Source organism: Urtica dioica, chromosome 5 (genome assembly GCF_054948205.1).
Source record: "Urtica dioica subsp. dioica isolate 48M chromosome 5, U.dioica_male_clone48M_v1_H2, whole genome shotgun sequence".
NCBI classification, from domain to species: domain Eukaryota; kingdom Viridiplantae; phylum Streptophyta; class Magnoliopsida; order Rosales; family Urticaceae; genus Urtica; species Urtica dioica.
The window spans coordinates 1754559-1777615 of record NC_142760.1 but is presented as its reverse complement, the minus strand read 5'-3'; the positions used below and the strand labels follow the sequence as shown (position 1 = coordinate 1777615).

Here is a 23057-nt window from a genome sequence, read left to right as displayed (position 1 = left end):
TATCTATATTCCCATTTGACTTATTTCTTAAGAGCTTAGTACACCGTAATTTGAATGAATATGTATGAACTTAAAAGAAGAATATTTGACCGAGTTAATTTGAAAATAACAATTTATAGAAGAAATATTTACATTCTTGTACCTCGAAATTTTAGGAAATGTAGAATGGTTCGCAACACATCAGACGACTAATTGCTCGGCTTCACATATGACCGGTGGATTACGTTTGAAATCAGTTAATTCGGCTATGTCTACAAATACCTTGTAACGACTTATAAAGAGATATGGCACTTTTCTGAGATACCTTGCTCGAGCGATCCTAGAACAAAAGCTCAAGGCTTTGTGTTTTTTAGTTTTCTAGGATCGCTCGAGCATAGTAGTTGTACAATCGTCGAAAGACATTATCGACCAGTGAAGTCGGAGGAGCAGAAGAATAACAAGGCCTAGACTTGATGTACATCAAAATTCTCCAAAGACTAATTGATGCAAATACTTTATTTTATTTTATAATATATTGATTATCTTTAATGTTTATATGACTACGTCCGAAACTTTAATTTATAGATGCTAAAAGATAAAATTGCCAAAATTCAGAAGTCCTGAAAATAGATTTCCTGTGCATAGTTATTTCATTTGAGATCATGTTGACTCTAAGATTGAACGGAAGATAATTAAAAATAAAAAATAAAGCTTAATCAAAGCAGAATTTGAAGTAAAATTTATAAGACTTTCACTTTAAAATTAAACCATGTCTGTATTTTCAGCAACAAAAAAAAGGTAATCATCTGTCTTTTTTTTTTTTTTTATATATATCTTCTGCGGGTGATATCATTATAATTGTTGTGCAGCTTTCGTCACGTTTCAGCATCGATTACGAGAGACCAAATTATAATTTCCTCCAAATGAATATGTTTTTGGTTTTAAAAACCGAAAAAGATTCCGAACCGTTGAAAGTAAACCAAAAAAAAAAAAAAACATGTAACCAAACCCGAGAGAAAACCGTCTCGGCTTATGTTTCAACTTTCAACAACACATCATTGTTATAAGAAGCAGAGCTTGGAACTCTTCTCGGGCAATCAAATAGTTTAGCATAAAGTCAACCTTCTCCGTTCGCTCCTCCTTTGAGATTAATCGCCGAGAGCTCTTTCTCAACATACTCTCCAGCGCAGATGGCCGGATATTCGCCGGAACGTGGAGATTCCGCAAAGTGGCCCAAGGGTTTCAACACAGCGTCGGAGGCTATGTGAGCAAACAACTACATATACATAAAAAATTAAAAAATTAAAAAAATATATATATATATATATTACCACAGATTAAGAGATTGGTCGATCATAATGGGGACTGAAATATATTTTGCTTCACTCAGGTTCTGCCTGGAACCCGAAAAATAGGAGGGAAAGGAAATTTAAAATCCCTCCTAATTTCCTTGCGTTGTTTTGATCAAAGGAAAATAGAATGGAAAGGAAAATAAGAGATAAAATGCATCGCTTCAAAAGGGATTCCCTTCTGTTTTTCCGTCTTACTACTTCCATGACTTCCAAACACAGAATATAATTTTGATTCTCTCTTATTTTCCCTCGCATTTTTCGAATGTCCCTACAGTTTAAGGTGGAGAAATTGTGGTTTAACTTTGCCTAAAAAGTGTATTTTTTTTTTGGTTAACCGCACAAAAATTCAGTTTAAATTAACCTTTGGGTTCTTTTTGACCGGTTGAAAAACAGCTGAAATTCCATTAAAATGTTTGTTTCTTTAACCTTTATCCGTGTCTTTACTCACCGTAGACGAAATTCTCCAGAGGCTGTGATTTTGCTCGATCGCTTGTTTGATTGCTTCTGTCGTTCGGTTTGTGACAACAACCTCGTGCATTCCAGCTATACAGTCTCCTCCAGTCAACCATTCTATCTACATTTACAAAAACATTAAAAAAAAAGTCAAAACTATATTGATATAATGACGATCGTATTAAGTCGATTAAATGAACCTGCGATTATAAGAAAAATAACTTGCAGAAGCTACCATTTTGGGACAAGTTTTTATACATAAAATAAGACATGGTGATCGAATCCATTACAGCTATGTTCTACAAAATTGGCAATGGTGTACAATTTTCATAGAGATAAAAAAACGAACCTATAAAATTGATAACTAACGACACTGTCTGATATTTTGACGGACCGATTATGGGTCCTGCCTCAGAGAGCACTATTCATACGTAAATAGTTGGACGAGAAAACCAATGTGTTTATATTATGAACGGATATGTTACTATAGATAATTTCATTCACCTCGCTTCCAGATTTTGAAGGCGTAAATAGACGCAATCAAGGGATGTAAATTGCAAACATTATTACCTGTTTTCCTGTCTGAATTAGAAGGCAACCAACTGGGACTTTCACTGGGATCTTTTTCCCATTTCGTAGCCAAATGCTTAAGCCGGGAAATCTACTTCTGCCGTGAATAGTCAGAAAGTTAAGATCGTAGTGATATCCAGCAAACACAGTGCCCTCTTTTCCATAGCGTTGAAGATCACTTCCCGTGGGGGCTAAAAGATGTGGTCCCTGAGGTTCACGATTCATGAAAAGTCAGTGTAACGTTCATTCTACAATCAGAAATCCACTGGAGAAAAGAAAACCGTGTCTGTGCCGAGAATGCAATCGATATAAATTTAAGGGAGAACTATAATACTATGTATAATAAACTATATTATATCCTGGGATTGCATGTTTTCGCAAGTTACCATTTATCTGTATACAAAGAGGCTTGGATCAGATTATGTCTATCGATACATAAGCAGGCCTGTTTCATTTATTTTACATTTTTATTATATTTATTATTAAAAATCACTTGTATGTCAGCAGTTCTTCTTCCCTTTCATCATTCTCTCTAAAATCTATCATCCAACACCTAGCCTTGCGAAAAAATATAACATTCTCAAAATTTTAATTAGCGTTTGTCCTTTTCCCCGTTATTGCATCACTGGAACATCCATGAATGCTTAGGATAAACAATCTGCCTTTAACAATGAAAATAACCAACTATGTGCAACAGATAACCAAACAAGTACAAACACTGCGAATACGGCATAGCCAGATGACATTTCACGAAGAGAATTAAAGAGAAAATAATGATAAAAAAAGAGCCATATCCTTGTTCAAAGAGTTTTCTTTTTCGTTTATTAGCAGTAAATAAGATTTCCCTAGTAAAAAAATCATAAGCAATGGTAGATTATGGTAAGTTGCCATACACACTAGAGTATGGTTCGCCGAAAAATATTCGATGTTAAGAAATAATCAAGGGTTAATCTGAAGAAGAAAAAGAAAAATAAAAAGGTCATCTCACCTGCTTCATTAGAGAGGTAAACGCCTCCTTCGGTAAGCCAAATCCAATGGCAGCCATTTCTGCAACGACCTGAAGAGAAACCAAACACATGAATTATATTTATCAGATAAAAAAAATGACTAAACAATCAAAAATCAGAAAACTAATAAACACCGCTGTTTTTTTTTTTCTCTCGCTTTCTTTCTCTACCTCTATCGCCGATATCATTTTGTGCCCCCACGAGTCCATAGTCTCCTGCCAGTCAGGAAAACCCTCGGGTATGACAGGCTCCGCATTGAGTTCCTAAGATTAAAAATCCCAAAAATACATATAACAATCAATGAATTATAATAGTAACAATAATGTCTTGATTATTTCTTCACTCAACCTTACAACACAAATTCATTACCACACAAATTGATCGTTAAACTGACAAATTATCGAACTAATCAACACACACATGATTATAATCAAGCATTACTCTATACTAGAGAGAGAGAGAGAGAGAGAGAGAGAGAGAGAGAGAGAGAGGTTTTGGAGACCTTGAAGCGGGTTTTTGAGGGTCGTGGACCAACTCTCCACATGTAACGCCACTTGCAATCGGGGCCTTTGGGTTGGGCCGGGCGATTCTCTTCAGGCATCGCTCTTAACTTCTCTTTCATTTCTTTATCCACCAGACTTCTCGGAACCTCTACTCCCTCCGGTGTCACCCCAACCTGACCCACCATTCAATTATTACTTCAGAACCGCATCATAGTAACACAACTCCAAAAAACTGAGTTCTACCGATTTGACTATTCCATAACAATAATGAAAAAAGACCTGAAATAGTAACCACTACTACTACTACTATGCCTAGAGTCTACACATCGCGCGGTTGTTATTATAGCCATGGAAATTTAAACAAACACAATAATTTTGCTAATGCCCAATCGTGTTATTTAGCAGTCGAAATGAATTATCAAAACCCATTGCTTTTTGGCAGCCTAGGATTGACTGTGTTGTAGTATTGAATTGGATTGAATTCTAGTCAAACAGAACAGAACGGGATGCAATTGAAATCACCATCAACTCTAATAGAAATTTAACTTTAAAAATTAGAATGCACATCAACACTCGCCTCTAAAAGAGCTATTGAAATCATCATATTACAATAGAAATGAACTCGACTCGCCTCAGGGCTATTGAATTCATGTCAACAGACAGTCGCTTGCAATATTGAATTGAAAATTGAATTCAAGTCAACAGAACAGAATGAGATACAACTGAAATCACCGTCAAAGTCTAACGGAAAATAAACAGAATGGATTAGCATCAAAATCATAGTATCCCAATCGAAATAAACTCTATAAAGCCAAAAAAAAAAAAAAAACACTTTACACTCGCATGAGAAAGGAACGATTTGAATTCGCATACATCAAAGCCTAGCAGGAATTAAACTAAAACAATGTCAAAAGCACTTCAACACTGGCCTGACAAAGAGCGATGCGGATTTCAAAGTCAATCACGGATTATAATTGAAATCATCGTAATCCACTGGAGATATGAACGCTAAATGTCGAAAACACACACATCAACACTCGCCTCGGAAAGAGGCGATTAGGATTCCGAAAGCGAACTCGAAATAGAACCGAACTCGCCGCCATGAGAGACGTACCTGGTAATGCAAATGAGGTCGTTCGTGGCGGAGCTTGAAGTCGGAGGGAGACTGGAAGTAGCGCTCCATCATGTCGAGAAACCGATCGTTGTCGGCGGCGGAGCACCGCGGATCCTTCACCAGAAGCGCGCCGGTCTCGCGCAGCGATCGGCTCACCTCGCCGCACAACTCGCCGGCGCTCTCGCCGCCGGAAAGGTACTCCGACACGTCAACCACAGACACGTCCATTTTTCTTTTCTTTTTTTTCGAGTATCGTTTTGTTGATTCTTTTAATAATTGAATTTATAGCGCTAAATTATGGTTAAGTGATGTGATTGGTGCGAACGAATCTCTCTTTTCTTTTTTTTCCGTTTTGCGCTTTGCTTTTCTTGTTTTGTGACATGCACGCTATCAATTCATTTCCTTATTTACTTGCCTCCTTGATTTTTTTTTTTTTTATTTCTTTATGAAAATTATTAAGGGAAAAAAAAAAGAAGAACAAGAGAGGAAATATAATAGGGCTGATAGTTACTAAAATGTCTGCTTAGGGTATATTTTTTCTTATGAATATATTTTTTTTTCAAAAATTTCATACATATATCAGATATATCTATATATGTGTATTTTTTTTCAACTCTGTTTATATAGAATCAATTTTTCTTACCTAGATTATACTCTCTCCTATTATCCTCTTTTTCGTGCTTTTACATATTTTTGGATTTTTTTTATCGGATGATATTGGCATCGTTTGGCATAACTTTGTTTTAAAAAAAAACGCTTTTAGATTCAGTTTTTGGAAAAAAACTATTTTTTTTTTAACTGACAAGTGTTTGGTAAGCTGTTTATAAAACAGTTGTTGCTGGTAACAAAAACTGATTTTGCGTTTGGTAAAATAAATATATTATAGTAAAAAATTAAAATAGACATAAAATAAATATTTAACAGTGTTATGGATAATCACGTGAGGATATTAAAGTAATTTTATATCAAATACAAAAACACTTTTTTCTAAAAGCTAAGATTCGTAGCTTTTGTGACTTATGTACAATTTTTAAAATCGCTTTTGAAATTTTTTCTAAAAACTGTTTTACCAAACAGTAATATTGCAGTTTGGTTTTTGCTAACAACAAAAACAGGCTTAAAAAAGTTGTGCCAAACACGTCCATTAAGAGCAAAAACAACAACTTTTGTAGTGATTGATGCCAAATAATCAAAAAAGAAATTTAAGTTTGAATTCGATGAGTTTCGATGATCACTAATGAAATTCATATAGTAAAAACTGAACATTATGGTATACTTGCATCTACCAAACCTAACAAAACAATTTAGTTAGCCATGAGGTCTAGAAAGTGAAAATGATCACATAGCATAAAACTCTAATCAAAATCATAGTATTCCAATCGAAATAAACTCTATAAAGCCAAAAAAAAAAAAAAAAAAAAAAAAAACTTAATACTCGCATCAGAAAGGAGCGATTTGAATTCGCATAAACAGAATAAAATGAGATTTAATTGATATCACCGTTAAAGCCTAGCAGGAATCAATTAAAAAAACGTCAAAAGCATTGCGGATTTCAAAGCCAATCGAACAGAACGGATTAGAATTGAAATCATCGTAATCCACTGGAGATATGAACGCTAAATGTCGAAAACACACGCATCAACACTCGCCTCGGAAAGAGGCGATTAGGATTCCGAAAGCGAACTCGAAATAGAACCGAACTCGCCGCCATGAGAGACTTACCTGGTAATGCAAATGAGGTCGTTCGTGGCGGAGCTTGAAGTCGGAGGGAGACTGGAAGTAGCGCTCCATCATGTCGAGGAACCGATCGTTGTCGGCGGCGGAGCACCGCGGATCCTTCACCAGAAGCGCGCCGGTCTCGCGCAGCGATCGGCTCACCTCGCCGCACAACTCGCCGGCGGAAAGGTACTCCGACACGTCAACCACAGACACGTCCATGGAAATTGAAGGCTCGATCTTCTTCTATCTTGACTCAAAACATCGTTCTTCAATTTCTATTTTACATAAAGCGGTAAAAATGGTGAGTGAGAGAGAGTAATTGTAGAGAAAAAATATCTCATTATCGTTCGTTTTGTTTTCAATTGGGACAGCCTTAAAATAGCTAGGGCCATACATAAAAGAAGAGACATACAACACCAAGACATTTTCTTCTCATTTTTCAGCAACGTAAATCTCAACGATCATCGTCATCATCCAAATTGGCAAATTATGGAAGTTAATATAGTACAACTTACAACATACATCTTATAGTGCTAGATTACATTCTTCTTCTTCTCTTCTTCTAATTTTTTTTTCATAATCAAATATTAATTTTAAACAATGGCGACGACGGTGGGGTCTAATCCGGGCAGCAAATCGGAGGACACGATCGTTTGCTACGCTCCGACGATGATTACAACGAACGGCGTTTGGCAAGGCGATAATCCTCTCGATTATTCTCTCCCTCTCTTCATACTCCAGCTCACCCTCGTCGTTCTCACAACTCGTCTCATCGTCTTCCTTCTCCGCCCATTTCGCCAGCCACGTGTCATCGCCGAGATTCTGGTAAAAATCCTCTTCCCGGAAAAATTTGTTAAAGAGTTATTGTTTCAAAATAATTAACTTATGCAGTATGATATGATATGATATGGTATATCAGGGCGGCGTGCTGCTTGGGCCGTCGATTTTGGGGCGGAACGTGAAGTTCGCGAACACGGTGTTCCCCCTACGGAGCGTGATGGTTCTCGAGACGATGGCGAATGTGGGGCTGCTCTATTTTTTGTTTTTGGTTGGGGTTGAGATGGATTTGTCGGTGATCCGAAGGACGGGAAAAAAGGCGGTGGCGATCGCGATGGCCGGGATGGTCCTACCTTTCGCCATCGCGGGCTGCTTTTCCTTCTTCCTCCACGGGAAAGACGAGAACATGACACAAGGGACGTTCATACTCTTCCTCGGTGTGGCTCTCTCGGTGACTGCTTTCCCGGTCTTGGCTCGGATCTTGGCCGAGCTCAAGCTCATCAGCACCGACTTGGGACGGATCGCGATGTCGGCGGCTCTGGTGAACGATATGTGCGCCTGGGTGCTCTTGGCCTTGGCCATCGCGTTGGCCGAGAATCACTCGACTTCGCTGGCTTCGCTATGGGTCGTCCTCTCGAGTGCGGCTTTTGTTGCCTTTTGCATTGTGATCGTCCGCCCCGCGATCGCGTGGATGGCTCGGCGCACCCCCGACGGGGACACCTTCTCGGAGTTTCACCTCTGCGTGGTCCTCACGGGGGTGATGGTGGCGGGTTTCATCACCGACGCGATTGGGACCCACTCGGTGTTCGGCGCGTTCGTTTTCGGGCTCGTGATCCCGAACGGCCCGCTCGGGGTGACCCTCATGGAAAAGCTCGAGGATTTCGTCTCGGGGCTACTCTTGCCGCTCTTCTTCGCAATAAGCGGGCTAAAGACCAACGTCTCGGCCATCACGTCGGTCGGGACGTGGGGGTTTCTGATGCTCTTAGTTGTCCTCGCATGCGCCGGAAAAGTCGCCGGAACCCTCCTCGTCTGCCTATACTACCGTATGCCCGTCCAGGAGGGGGTCACGCTCGGCCTCCTCATGAACACGAAAGGGCTCGTCGAGATGATCGTGCTCAACGTGGGACGGGACCAAAAAGTGTTGGACGACGAGTCGTTCGCGATCATGGTCATCGTGGCCGTGATCATGACTGGCGTGATCACGCCAGTCGTGACCACGATCTACAAGCCCGCCCGGCGGTTCCTCCCTTACAAGCGCCGGACCGTACAGTCCTCGAAACCGCCGGGGGACGGAGGAGAGCTTAGGGTTTGCGTTTGCGTCCACTCGCCGAGAAACGTCCCAACAATGGTGGGGCTCGTGGAGGCTTCCAACCCGACGAAGCGCTCCCCGCTCTGCGTCTATGTGGTCCACCTCGTGGAGCTCACGGGGCGAGCCTCGGCGATGCTGATCGTGCATAATACAAGGAGAGGCTCAGGTGCAAATGTCCCCCTGAATTTTTAGAAATCACATTTTTTAACCTTAAAATTTTAGCCTTTTTTATATATGGCCACATGAAATATTGATCTTCTCCATTTAACCAGAGTCACGTCCCCATTATGGCTATTTAGCAAATCTCTTATTTAGGTGGTTTAGTTAGTTATAAATTTGTTTTTATATTTTTGCCCCCCTTGATTTGAATTTCTGGCTCCGCCACTGGTTCAGGCGGGACGGGGCGTCCGGCTCTGAACCGGACTCAAGCCCAGTCGGACCACATAATATCGGCGTTCGAAAGCTACGAGCAAGGACAACAAGTGGGGACGGTGGCGGTGCAGCCATTGACGGCGATATCGCCGTACTCGACGATGCACGAGGACATATGCAACCTGGCGGAGGACAAGAGGGTGGCGCTGATCGTGATTCCGTTCCACAAGCAGCAGACGGTGGACGGAGGGATGGAGGCCACGAATCCGGCGTTCCGCCTCGTCAACCAGAACGTGCTCGCGAATGCGCCCTGCTCCGTCGCCATCCTCGTCGACCGAGGCCTCAACGCCTCGTCACGTCTCGCACCCGCCAATCAGGTCTCTCTTACCATGCTTCTTTTTTTTTTTTTTTTTTTTTCTGGCTCAGTATACCTGATCAAGATCATAACAACTGTACACAAGGTATCACCAAAAAAATAACTATGCAAAATAGATAGTTTGCAAGTTAATCAATAGTTAAGGTTTTAAGTTTTTTAGTAAAATATTTATAAAAAAAATTAAATGCTGCTGAGAAATTTTTGGCATTATTTACTATTGTCAAAAAAATGGTTGAGAGGGTCAAATTTATTGACACGTGATTTTAAAATTTTAATTTTTTTTATTCATTTTAAACAAATTTTAACTATTTTGTAAATATATTAGTTTCATTTTTCGTAATATATTTTGAGTGTTTGATTCTATCTAGGCAGTCCTTAAATTGTTAGTACTCTGCTTAAAATTTAGTCGAACTATATATTTTGTAACTAAAATTTCTGAACTCACCTAATCATTAAAAAATGTAAAAAACTAAAAAATTAAAAATTAAAAACCTAATGATCAAACAACGTATTACTTCGTTATTAGTAAACCACGAAACGTGGTAATTTTTAGAATCATTTTCCAACAGTTAAATATCAACTTTTTTTTCTTCTAACAATAACACCATTTATCCAACTGAGGCACTCCCCTCAAAAAATAATAATACACATTTTTTACTATTTAAAAAGAAATTATTTTACCTTTTTTTATATATACATGTAGTCCTACAAAAACTCAATTTTGACATATAGCAAACTTTTAGTAAATTTTAAATAAACAACCACGAGATTTTATTAACAAAACCAAAAAAACATTAATAGTTATAAATATTCGTTAATAATTATAAATAATCATCAAACTCTAAGGGTATAATTGAAATGCAAAAAACGTACAAATAATATCACATCACATAATGAATATTTAATTACTCAATTAATTGTGATTTATATCTCTGTCCGACAGGTGAGTCACAACGTGGCGGTGATCTTCTTCGGCGGACCGGACGACAGAGAAGCTCTGTCGTACGGTTGGAGGATGGGAGAGCGTCCGGGGACGAACCTCACGGTGGTGCGATTCGTCTCCGGCTCCCCCGACGACGACGACAACAACCTCGAAGCCGACGACGACGACGACGTCCTCATGGATCGTCAACTCGACGACGACCTAGTCAACGAGTTCAGGGCCCGGACCTCCGGCGAGGACTCGATACTCTTCGACGAGAGGGTGGTCCGAAACGGGGAAGAGACTGTGGCGGTGATCCGAGCCATGGAGAGCGAGCACGACCTCTTCGTGGTCGGGAGAGGCCAAGGGACGGTGTCGCCGCTCACCGCCGGGCTCACGGACTGGAGCGAGTGCCCAGAGCTCGGTGCCATCGGAGACCTCCTCGCCTCAGCCGACTTCGCCGCCACCGTCTCGGTCCTTGTCATCCAGCAGTACGTCGGAGCGGGCCCGGCACAGCCCGACAGCCCGGGCCCGCCGACGGACCAACAGTTCGCCAATAGGGGATTCAATCCCTGAGAGAGTTCTCTCTCTCACACACACATTACATTTTTCTTTTTTCTTTTCTTTTTTTTAATTCGTTGATGTATTTAAAAAGATTCAAAATATTATTAGGGTAATGTAAAAAAAAAAAAAAAAAGGACTAAATATTATACATAAAAAAAAATTTGGATTCTCATGTATATTTGAAAAATATCGGAAAAGCTGGACTTTTAATCTATTTTTAGATAAAAATGCTCCTGATAGCATCTACGCCTTGAGTTTTACACCTCGTTTGGTATGAAAGATTTTGGAGGGATGGATTAGGATAAATGGATTCGGGAGGATGAATTGTATTTATTTGTTGTTTGGTATTAAAGAGGGAAATATTGTGAGGTATGGAGTGATGGATTTATATCCATGGGACCTACAAAAAATGCTCCACTCCCATTTTGCACGGATAGAAGAAATGAGAACAACAAATTTTTATAAAATTACAAAACTAACCTTCACTTATAATATCTATATAATATATTAGAGTAAAAATGACTCTTTCACTTCCATAACTTCATCTTCTACATCTTATTTGCTTAGTAAGTTTCTCCACCATTGACAACTTGAGTTCACAAGTAAGTTTTTTTATTTTAAATATTTTCACTAATATAATTTTAACTATCTAATGCTTAGTAAAATTCTTGTATGTTTCTAAAATCAAGGTCTTGAGCTTCTTCTAATCTCTTCATAATATATTGCTTCATTGGTATGTATATTATCTCTTTTGATTTCCTCTTTTTTATATATATGAAATTTATGTGCATTCTAGTTTTTTTTTTTTGTTTTTTTTTTTTTTTTGTTTTGATGTTGCTTATTAAGTACATTTATTTCCATTTTCATTGTATGGTTATTTTCTTTCATCACCAATTTATGACTAGCTTTTCTTTTGTCATTATCAAATAATTGTTTACTCGAACAAAAGTTTGAATATTTTTATCACTTTGCATATCGATTTATTTTTCTTTGTTTGAATTTTGTGTATTTGGTAATACAACTTATTTGCTATATGGTTAAAAATTATTTTTTCTACTTAGATGGATGAACAAGAAAAGTCAACAAATGATTGGGAGATAAGTTCAAGAGATGAGAATTTATGAGAGAATGTCATTGTAACATTCCAAGAAAATATTAGAAGGTTCAAGAATGAATGAGAAAGACAAAGACGCATAGCTACTATCCAACTCGTGTGCTACATAGTGGAGATGATTTGCATGATGGAATTGTTTTATTGCTCCAATTACGTAGATCCGGGCTTACGTAATAGTAGTGTCTATAGTGAAACAATTAGGAATCAACTTATAAACCGTATGAGTGTTGACGAGAAATGTCGTGATGTCATACGAATGAGTCCCTTTGCATTTGTTAAGTTGTGTGATCTACTTCGGCAATCGGGTCGCCTCAAGGATAACAAAAACTCAATAATAGAGGAACAAGTGGCTAAGTTCCTCAATGTAATATCACATTGTGCTAAAAATCGTCTTATATCATTTTTCTTTCGTCGGAGTGGTGAGACAATAAGTAGACATTTCCACGAAGTGTTAAGAGCAATAATATCATTAGAAGACACTTTTTTGAGGCAACCTTATGGAGAAAAAATACCCGATGAAATACTCAACAACTTCAGATTCTACCCTTATTTTAAGGTATTCATTACCACTAATATAATTCATATAATTGACTTGATAGGAATATTTAGTTAGAAATTGAAGTATAAGTTAATTTTAGGATTGTGTTGGAACAATTGATGGAACTCACGTCCGAGTGAAAGTGCCTCGAAATGAGGCTTCACGATATCTAGGAAGAAAAGAATATCATACACAAAATATAATGGTCGCATGTGGATTTGATATGAAATTTACTTATGTTTTGCCCGGATGGGAAGGAACGGCTTCGGATTCAAGGATTATCAAAGATACTTTAGTAAGGGAAGATAAACTAATGATTCCTAAAGGTAGACAAGTAGACTATTTTCATATATATAAATATAATTTCATGCTAACATAACTAACTAAACACAAAATTCTTTTGTATAGGAAAATATTATTTAGTTGATGCGGGCTATATGTTACGAAGCGGGCTTATCACCCCATATAGAGGAGTGCGCTATCATTTGAAAGAGTACTCACAACGTGGTCCGGAAAATCTAGAAGAGTTATTTAATCTTCGACACGCGTCATTACGCAATGTCATAGAGAGAGCCTTTGGTGTGTTAAAAAAACGGTTTACAATCATATCGAGTGGTACCGAGCCTCAATATCCTATCAAGACACTCACGAAAATTGTATTAGCTTGTTTTATTTTGCATAACTATCTAATGGGCGTGGATCTGGATGATGAATTAAGTAGACAAGTAGATCGAGAACTTATGGACCGAGAACCGGAAGTAGAAGAGTTTAATAACATATCAAATGATGGAGAAGATGCTAGAAAAGGAGCCGTCTTGAGGGATAATATAGCACAAGTCATGTGGCATGACTACTTAATGAATAGGGAATAATTTTTATTTTGTTTTATGCTATGTGAATTATTTTCCTACTTGTATGTTTGTACTTTTGTGGTAGTGACTACTATGATACTCTTATGATATATAATGAGACTTATGATTATTTGTGTTATAATATCATCTTTATAATTTATATTCATGCAGGTATTCGAATATATAATCAATATGACGAAAAAAGGAAAGAGTGCACTTGAGGTTGAACAAACAAAGAGAGAGACAGTGAAATGGACAGAACAAATGGATGTTGTACTTATCGATGCTTTATTGGAGCAACATGTTAATGGAAATAGGGTTGATGGAAATTTTACAACAAATGTATATAATAATGTTCTCAAAATCTGTCAAGAGGAGTTGAAATATCCATTTGATAAAGACCACCTCAAAAATAGAATCAAAACATTGAAAAGTAATTTCAATGGAATTCATGATCTTTTCAAAGGATTAAGTGGCTTTGCTTGGAACCCAACGACAAAGTTATTTGAAGCCGAACCCGAAGTTTGGAACGCTCTTATAGAGGTAATCGTAGATTATTAATATTTTCAAATGGTCTTGCATTTTTATCACTATTATTATTGTTATTATCTTCTTTTTTTTTATTGTCATGTTGTTGTGAATATGTGTAGAAAAATCCTAAAGCAAACAAGTGGAGATATAGTGCAACTCAAAATTATGATAAATTATTTGAGTTATTTGCCAAAGATAGAGCGACCGTGGAACATACAATAAGTGCAAAAGAGAAGGCTAAGAAATGGCAAGATGATGTTGAAGAAAATGAATTTATTGATCTTGAGGTTGACGAGACTACCCAAACTAACATCTCCCAACAAAAGACTTCACAACAAGCCTCCCAAACTCCAAACTCATCTAGAGGTACAAAAAGAAAATTAACTATGATGGATTTGTTTGATAAACATATGGAAGCTATGCAATCAAGCATAGGAGGCGTTGTTGATGTAATGAAAGAAGGTAATCTCGTCATTCGGGAGAGCAACATCATAGCCGAAAAAGGAATTGATGCAATTGAGAGAGGAAGGCCAAAAGTTTATTCGGAGGAGGAAGTTTATGCCGAACTATTGAAGATTGATGTTCCGAATCATATTCAACTTGATGCTTTTCTATTTTTAATCAAGGACTCCTCTAAAGTCCGAGCTTTAAAGCACTACAAGAAATACCACATTTAGCGACGAAACTATTAGCGACGACTTAATTGTCGCTAATAAATCGTCGCTAATCACCCTTTTAGCGACGATTTTATCGTCGCTAATTTTTTTGTGCCAAAAATATTAAAGTTTGGCGGCAAAGATAATTAGCGACGAATTTATCGTCGCTAATTCTTTTTTGTCGTCGCTAAGTTCCCGGGAAAATAATTAGCGACGATAATATCGTCGCTAAATGTTTTTTTGTCGTCGCTATACAATTAGCGACGATAAAATCGTCGCTAAATGTTTTTGAATTTTGACGAATTTTAAAGAGGGAAAAATCCCTCACATTTAATTACAACGAAATGATTTAGCGACGAATTTTGAACATTTAGCGACGATTTAATCGTTGCTAAATGTTTTTGAATTTTGACGAATTTTAAAGAGGGAAAAATCCCTCACATTTAATTACAACGAAATGATTTAGCGACGAATTTTAAACATTTAGCGACGATAATCGTCGGTAAATGTCTTTAAATACCAGGTCGCGAATCAGTTCCCTCGTGAGCTCCCAAACCCTAAAAAAAAATTTAATCGGCCATCATCAACCGAGCTCTCTCTCTCGGCAGCTAAACCCCCCACAACACCACCCTCTCCTCATCTCTTCTTCTCCGTGCTTGAGCTCGGCCAGCCGCCCATCTTCGAGCCGCGTGCACACCACCAGCCGAGAGGAGAAGGTCGCCGCGTGTCCTAGGAGCTCCGGCGAGCACCTCCGGCGAGGGAAAAAAAGGGTGAAGACGGTCCAAATGGTCCGACTCTTCAAGTGAGGTATGGATTTCTTGGGCTAAAGTGAAAGATCCGAAAATTAGGGTTTTGATGAAATTGATTTGGGGGTTTTACATCTGAACGTGGTTGATGCTTTGTGATGTGATTTGTGCTCGGTTTATATTGATTACTTATGGGAGTGTTGATTTTGGACTGAATTCTTGTTTTGATTGTGGTTTGGACGGGTTTTATGTGTGGAACGTGTTTTGGCCGTGTGTTTGTTTGCTCAGCTGTGTGGTGTGAGTTGAGATTTTGGGTTTGTGATGTATCGATTTTGTTTGAGGCTATGATGATGATCTCTTGGATTTATGAAATTTCTTGGGTTGGATTGTGTTTTTCTTTGGCCGTGAGATTCATTTGGCCGTGTGTCTTGTTCTTCTGCCGTGTGTTCTAAGGGGTTGATTGTGATTTGTTATGGTTAAGTTGATGCTCATATTTGTGAAGGAATTTCTGGTTGAATTAGGAGGCTATGAGGATTTTTGGAATGTTATGTAATTTGGTTTGGAAATGGTTATGGCCGTGAGTTGTTTTGGTCTTGAAATTTTTATTTGACCCTGTGATTTTTGGCCGTGAGCCATATTGTGATATTTGTGGCATTGAGACTGTTTTGTGATGATGAAAGTCTGAGCCTCGGGAATTTTTGAAGTTTGGAGTTGAAAGTTATGATTTGTGATTTGAGATGAGATTGTACGTTACGGGTTTTTGGTTTGAATTTAAAATGTGGATTTAATGACAAGGTTACGAATTTTGTGACAAGTTAGTTTGGATTCGTGTTTGGTTGTTGACTTGGTTGGGCTCGGGTTTTTGAGTCGAGATGTCGGATTTGGAATTTTGGATATTGATAAGAGTTTGGATTTAAGAAATTAACTCGATGTCGGATTTTCGCGGTTTGATGACAGATTTGGGCGGACGAGAGGGAACCGGACGAGTCAAAGGTGACGAAGCCGGATTTTTGAAGTTTTCAAGAAAGAGTTATCCAAATTAAAGCTCGATTAACTCATGAGTTTTTTAAATCGCTTATAGCGTTTAAATACTCTCATTTGGTTATTGAAATGTATTTCATTTATTTAAATAAATAATTTATGATTATTTATTTAATAACGTTCGAGAATTTAATTAATAACCACGATTCAATTTCAAGTATTTTATATATAAGTTCATTTCGATAATATAATTTGATTTTTATTTGATTTTTCATTTTAGAATTTCATACACGAAAAAAAAATAAATAATAACTAACGATCATAAAAAATGAATAATTTAAAAAATTGAAAAAAAAATTAATAATTAGCGACGACAAAGTCGTCGCTAATTATTAAAAAATTAACGTATTAGCGACGACTTAATCGTCGCTAATTCGCGCGCGAAATTCACCCGTGGGAATTAGCGACGATGAAGTCGTCGCTAAATAATTAAAAAAAACTCCTAGTTTAAACATTTAGGGACGAAAAAATCGTCGCTAATATCGTCGGTAAATATTTAGCGACGATTAATTCGTCGCTAAATATATTTAGGCACGGGCATTTAGCGACGATAAAAATCGTCGCTAAAATCGTCGCTAAAGAGATTTAGCGACGATTATGGGGTCATTAGCGACGAAAAAAATCGTCGGTAAATGTCCTATTTGTTGTAGTGTTTGTCGTCCCAAGCGAGCGTCGTCTTGAACTTCTTCAAAAGATGATGCCTTCAAGCAACAAGGAGTGAAACTTTGTGCTTATGTGATTCTAGAACATCATATAACACTTTTTCGTAAAAAAAATTATTAGTAATTGCCTATTTTGCTCTAGTCCATAAATTTATTTTGCTTGTTAAGACGGGATATTAATAGTTAAAATATTAATCTTTTGAATGTAAAAAAAGTACAAGAGGTTGTAATATTTATAATTTTTGTAGGACAATTACTTTTGTTTAAATACTTTATAATATATGCAATTTTGCATTTAATAACATTATATATAATATAATTATTCAGCTACGTAATTGCATGCATATGGCTTTTATAATATAAATAAAATATGTGCAAATTAAATATCAATTTGATAATATATAAGGGTATTATTGTACTTTACCATACTAAAAATTAATCACTCTATTCATACCAAACAACAAGGCGGATTGATATATTAATCTTTCCTCTCATCGTACCAATCAACTTTTAAAAAAGTTACAATCCACTCCTTTCTTTTCCATCCTAAACAATTCATCCACCCATATTTCTACATTCGTACCAAACAAAGCCTTAAAGAAATTTTTCGATGGTTTATGATGATTAGCGATGACTTAATTCGTTTGACGATTTATTAACATGTTTGTAAATAATCTTTGTCAATAAAACTTCAATAGACCCATAATTTTCAAAGAAATTCCCGAAATCTTTTAAGATTTATTAACATCCATGTCAATAAATTGACAAAATGTCAATAAATATTCAAACGAATTCCCTAATTTTTCAAATGAAAAGACAAAAGAAATATTCAAACGGTTCTATGAGAACGAAAGTAAACACCACGAAGATTCACTCAAAAACAAAACAAAAAAATCAGCCACGCACGAGACACAGAGAGAGAGAGAGAGAGAGAGAGAGAGAGAGATAGAGAGAGAGGTTAAAAACATAAATACACAAAATGGGTACACATATTTTTAAATTAAAATGGACTTATTGGATTTTGATAAAAAAAAAAAAAAATATATATATATATATATATATATTGAAAAAATAAGGAATAATCTTTTGTTACTACTAGACTTTGTTGCTGGGTACTGATTGTTTAAAAGGTTTTGGACGGTTTTTGGTGCTTTTTAATGCTTTTTAAACTAAGGTTTGAGACTTGAAAGCTTTGTAGATCACAATAATGAATATTTGAATTTTTTAATGGACTCGATTTTTATATATTTTACATTAGTAAATTATCACAACGTACTTCCGCCCCTGCGGTGGAATATCACAAGTCTTCTATATTCATTTAATCACATTCAATACAAATCATAATAAAAATGAGCAAGTAAACATTTAGGATCCATTCGGATAAAAACCAATTGTAATTATCCATATGTCAATCATATGTATATGGGCGTCATAAGCATGATCTTCTAATATAATTTTATCGAACACTTAAGAACACCAAACAACCACGAACGAAAAAACCGATACTAGAATTTTAAGATTCAAATATAAGGGCTTAAAGGGTGGCTTAAGTGAACAGAGTGACTTGAAATCAAATTTTCGAGCATTCAAAACAAGGTAATGCCAAGCCAAGCAATGGGAGAGAATAGTAAGAGGGGATTTCCAGCTTGTGCAAAAGAAAGTAATCAATTTACTTTTTTTTTTTTTTTTTTTTTTTTTTTCTTTTTCCCTAATATACAAAAATTCAAACAATTTTGAAATTATTAAGGGTGTCATGTGCTCTTAATTTATAGGATCTAATTAGAGCATCTTTAATGGTAAGCTAATGTCAAATTAGCTTACCATGTCACATAAGTCGTATCAAAATACAACTTACTTGAGTTAAATCATCCACAATGGTAAGCTAATTTCTCCTCTTGCTTAAGTTTATCTCACTTGTCAATACAATGCCATTGGTAAAGCAGTATAAAAAAATAAAATAATTACTAAAATATACATCAAGTGGTGTATTGGGTCCCATGTATTTTGCTTAAGCAAGTAGCTCTATAGAACTAATTTCTCTAGCCAATCACATAGTCAAATTGCCAAATAATAGTTAAGCAAATAGCTTAACACTTCTCCTAATTGCAAGCAAGTCCTTAAAGTTATTAAGCCAAACACCATTAAAGATGCTCAAAGCGAGACCATATCTAAGCAAGACCATTGTAGTTGAACTCCATTACTCCACATTTTTTTTTCTATCAGAACTCCATTATTCCACATACACAGCCTTAGATCCTCAAATCCACTCATGACTCGATCTTGCGTTGACACATCATCATCATGTTGGTGCGGTATGTCGATATCATAAAAAAAATTATAATGTATATTTGTTTCTGATTTATTATTACGTTTATTGATATGCGGATCTAATCAGGGTCAATAATTTGATAATTAAGATACACAAAAAAAGAATTATATATAATATTTTTGTTTGAATCGTATTATCATTTAACTTTTTTTAGCATGGAAGTGGTCTCGTGTTTTTTAGACTCTTATCGAACATTATGAAGGAAACCAGTTTTTGTAAATTGGCGTGAAAATGCACAAATAAGACGTTAGCTTATTTTGTGCTTGTTCAAATGAAATCTGTGTGGGGTATTATGGAGTCACTACATATATGTTGTTGAGAGGTAATTTTCATTAATTATTTTTCTTTTTCTAGTTAATAGGATTTATGGATAAGAGGTTACTAAAGAATATGGCTAGTAATCCCACATTAAAGTGAATAGCAACTGAGATATTACTAAGATTTATGGATCACGAGTTACTCCCTTGTTGTCAATTAATTTTTAGATGAAACCTATCTCTCACGTCCTATCAAAATTCTAAAGAGTCCGAGGAACTGCTAATCTTTGAGATCCGGACCTAGACAATGAATTCGGAGAGAGTGTATGAACTTACAATGATCGTAACTCCAATGAAGAAAAGGTTAATCGGTTCTAATAGTCCACGTGTCTGCTATCATGAGACAAATAACACATAAGTAATGGAATTGAAGTTTATGTTTAACTTGAGATTCCCTAGATGATAACAATGAGATTGAAGCTATTTGACTTTTAAACTATTAGAGAACATATCTTTTCATGTAAACCTTAAACCCAAACCATAACCCAATTATTCAAATAAAACACTCAAAACCAATTTATTTATCTGATCATTCCATAAACGAAATGATATGTTGAGAGTAGTGATGACAATAAGGGTACAAATAGTGCGACTGTGAATTTTCGTCATGTGTGTTAGCAATAAGATGGTCGCATTGCAAGAGGCACAACTAATTAGGTTGCTATTTTTTCAGTTGGTTTTAGAGTGTTGGTCGTAAATTTTTAGTTGCTTACGTTTATATGTTGTTGACTTTATTTTACATTTAATAATTACTTATATTTATTGACAAAACGTGATAACAATCTCTTGCTTTTCTTAACAATATGGTTGGCATGATGGAATATCACAAATCTCCTATATTCATTAAATCACATTTAATAAAGATCTTTTGCGATATTTTCGTACGCGAGTGCAAGTAGTCGCTCCAAGTAATAAAATTCATCAGTACGAGTCAATCCCACGAAGACTATGCTTAACTGAAAATCAAACGAGCTAATAAGGAATTGAACTCAAGTAAATGAAAGTGGTGATTATCAACTAAAAGCAACAAATGATATGAAACACAAAATAACACGGGTGAACGGATATGCAGAAGGCAAGGGTAGTGGCGTAGCAAACTCTCACATGGCCACGATTCTTAAGACTAAGCATGATTTTTTGGTTCTCTCTCTTCACTAATCACATTAACGTAATATATCCCTAAATCTCTCTCGAGCATCTAGCGACCTATGTCAATACCGTGTTTTATCTCTCGATCTCAAACCCTAAAAATACGACAAACATTACAAACAAGAGTATACACATGACTACATAACAGCCTAGCTATCTCTAGTCTTAGAAATGTACTACAATTATCTATTCTTATGCACGATTGTCTAATCCCCCTCGAGCAACTAAACAATCATATAATTCATGAATGAGGTCGCGAACCTCATGCAAGCATTAAGCACATAATTGAACAAAGCGATAGAGAAGATGAACGGAAAATACTCCATTCAAATAGTCATGAATCCACAACCATAATTGAGAAAAGCTAAGCCATCACTCATAGGAGGTTCAGTTCATGGCGGCGACACAAACAAATAAAGAAATTAAACAAAACAATCCATAATAAATAAACTCAAGCAAATCATGAATAAAAGATAGTTCCAAGGAATAAGATTAAAAGGAAAACACTGAATATCAGTTGTCAACGGCGACAAACGGTGGTCTTCTTATCCGATTTTTTATTTTCTCCCAACCAGTCAAACAAGAATCTAAAACATAAAAGAAAACTTAACTTCTGATTTTGAGAGTTCTAATATGCATATAATATTTTGGTATATTTCCGGAACTGTAGAGACCACTGGATTCCATAGAACGGCCAATATTTTTATAAAAAAACGCAAACTTTTAGAGGCAGTTTTTGTCATCGGCGCGACACCCTGGCTTGTGTTGGTCAGTGCGTGAAAGCGCACATATTCTTTCGAGGCTTCGACCTTCCGCGTGGCGAAGGGGTTCGGAGCGTGACGCCCAGCTCCAGAAATCTTCATCTCTTCTCTTGAAGTCCCTTTAATGAATGGCCGTTATACTCCTCTCGCTCCGGAACTTCACAAAACACCATAATCACCTCTCTAACACGCACACACGCTCTAAAACCTGAAACCCATCCTAAAACACATCATACCCAATAAAACTAACTTGAAAACGTGCGAGATTCAAGCCGAGAGTAGTGTTTAAACACTCTGAAATTCTGATTAGTTGCAATGGCAAGATGTCGCACACAATGTGTTGACAATGTGTCCGACAACTTGCTTGAACACAGATATGGATAAACAACAAAAGTGCAGTAAACAAAGTACACAGGATATGGTTACCCAGTTCGGTGAAACACACCTACATCTGGGGGCACGCTGCCAGTGGAAAGGATTTTCACTATCTTGTAGTCAATAGTACACACAAGGTTATATCTGATTACAATCAACAAATCAATAAAACCTAGAGACTATTACTACCAGTGATCACCTAGACAGGGACTCCCCCTGAATTTGAGCTCCGTCTCAATTCCACCCTTCGAGCAACCTCCTGGCTCGGTTGACCTTCAGTCTTCAGAAGCACGTGAACCTTCAATCACGAAAAGCACAAGAACCCAAATCTCACATACACTCAATCTGTAGAATAGTGTTTGAGAGAGTACACCACTTAAAACCAAAACACACAGCCTCCCAGTCCGCCGATCTTGCACGTCTAAGAGCTCTGAGTGTTTTATCAAAAAGTGTCGAAGCTGCTAAGGGAGAGCACACGGCTTTTATAGCAGCTGGACAATCCTGGAAGATATCTCGGGTTTCCTTACCCGGCCTCATGCGAATATTTCAAAGTAAAGACTCCATCAAAGAGAATATTCGTGCAATGAAGATGGCAGCGGAGGATATCTTGCAATGAAGGCTCCAGCGAGGCAGATATCTTGTAATGAAGACAGCAGCGAGGCAATAACTCAGCAATAAAAACACCAGCGAAGCAATCTGTCGAAACTGGAAAACTTGCCTGAAATACTGTCTGCACACACGAGGAAAGATGTCAATCCAGAAGATGAAACATAACATCCGACATCTTTCCATACCACTTGCACTAAAAAATAAAGCCAACAAAACAACGTAACAACAATCTCCCCCTTTGGCTATTTTTTAGGCAAGCACTTCCAGGACCAGTTCTCATACAAGCGTCAAAACCAGAAAGAGAGTCAAAATAAATGACCTCATGACGCATCTCCCCCTGATTGCCTCAAAAAGATACCAA

At 37.0% G+C, this 23057-nt stretch overlaps 2 protein-coding genes across 2 annotated transcripts; one reads left to right on the top strand and one right to left on the bottom strand.

The window, feature by feature from the left end:
- Positions 1-776: 776 nt before the first annotated feature.
- LOC149394760 (2-oxoglutarate (2OG) and Fe(II)-dependent oxygenase superfamily protein) lies at positions 777-5408 on the bottom strand. Its single transcript, XM_089615013.1, has 7 exons — positions 4979-5408; positions 3864-4037; positions 3532-3624; positions 3343-3411; positions 2355-2561; positions 1780-1905; positions 777-1255 (listed from the first exon to the last, which is right to left on the bottom strand). The coding sequence occupies exons 1-7, from the start codon at positions 5204-5206 to the stop codon at positions 1097-1099; spliced, it is 1056 nt and encodes a 351-aa protein (XP_089471139.1). The 5' UTR covers positions 5207-5408; the 3' UTR covers positions 777-1096.
- Positions 5409-6405: 997 nt separating this feature from the next.
- CHX15 (cation/hydrogen exchanger 15) lies at positions 6406-11225 on the top strand. The gene is made up of 5 exons (XM_089615012.1): positions 6406-6883; positions 7330-7522; positions 7617-8949; positions 9177-9532; positions 10475-11225. The coding sequence occupies exons 1-5, from the start codon at positions 6771-6773 to the stop codon at positions 11027-11029; spliced, it is 2550 nt and encodes an 849-aa protein (XP_089471138.1). The 5' UTR covers positions 6406-6770; the 3' UTR covers positions 11030-11225.
- Positions 11226-23057: the final 11832 nt, after the last annotated feature.

Bases quoted from the DNA above. Each gene is read 5' to 3' on its own strand.
- CHX15 (XM_089615012.1), top strand. From the start codon at position 6,771: ATGTCGAGGAACCGATCGTTGTCGGCGGCGGAGCACCGCGGATCCTTC. The intron at 8,950-9,176 runs GTGCAAATGTCC...CCACTGGTTCAG, and splicing joins TAATACAAGGAGAGGCTCAG to GCGGGACGGGGCGTCCGGCT. The intron at 9,533-10,474 runs GTCTCTCTTACC...TCTGTCCGACAG, and splicing joins GTCTCGCACCCGCCAATCAG to GTGAGTCACAACGTGGCGGT.
- LOC149394760 (XM_089615013.1), bottom strand. From the start codon at position 5,206: ATGGACGTGTCTGTGGTTGACGTGTCGGAGTACCTTTCCGGCGGCGAG. The intron at 4,038-4,978 runs GTACGTCTCTCA...ATGGTGGGTCAG, and splicing joins GACCTCATTTGCATTACCAG to GTTGGGGTGACACCGGAGGG. The intron at 3,625-3,863 runs GTCTCCAAAACC...TTTTAATCTTAG, and splicing joins CCTCAAAAACCCGCTTCAAG to GAACTCAATGCGGAGCCTGT.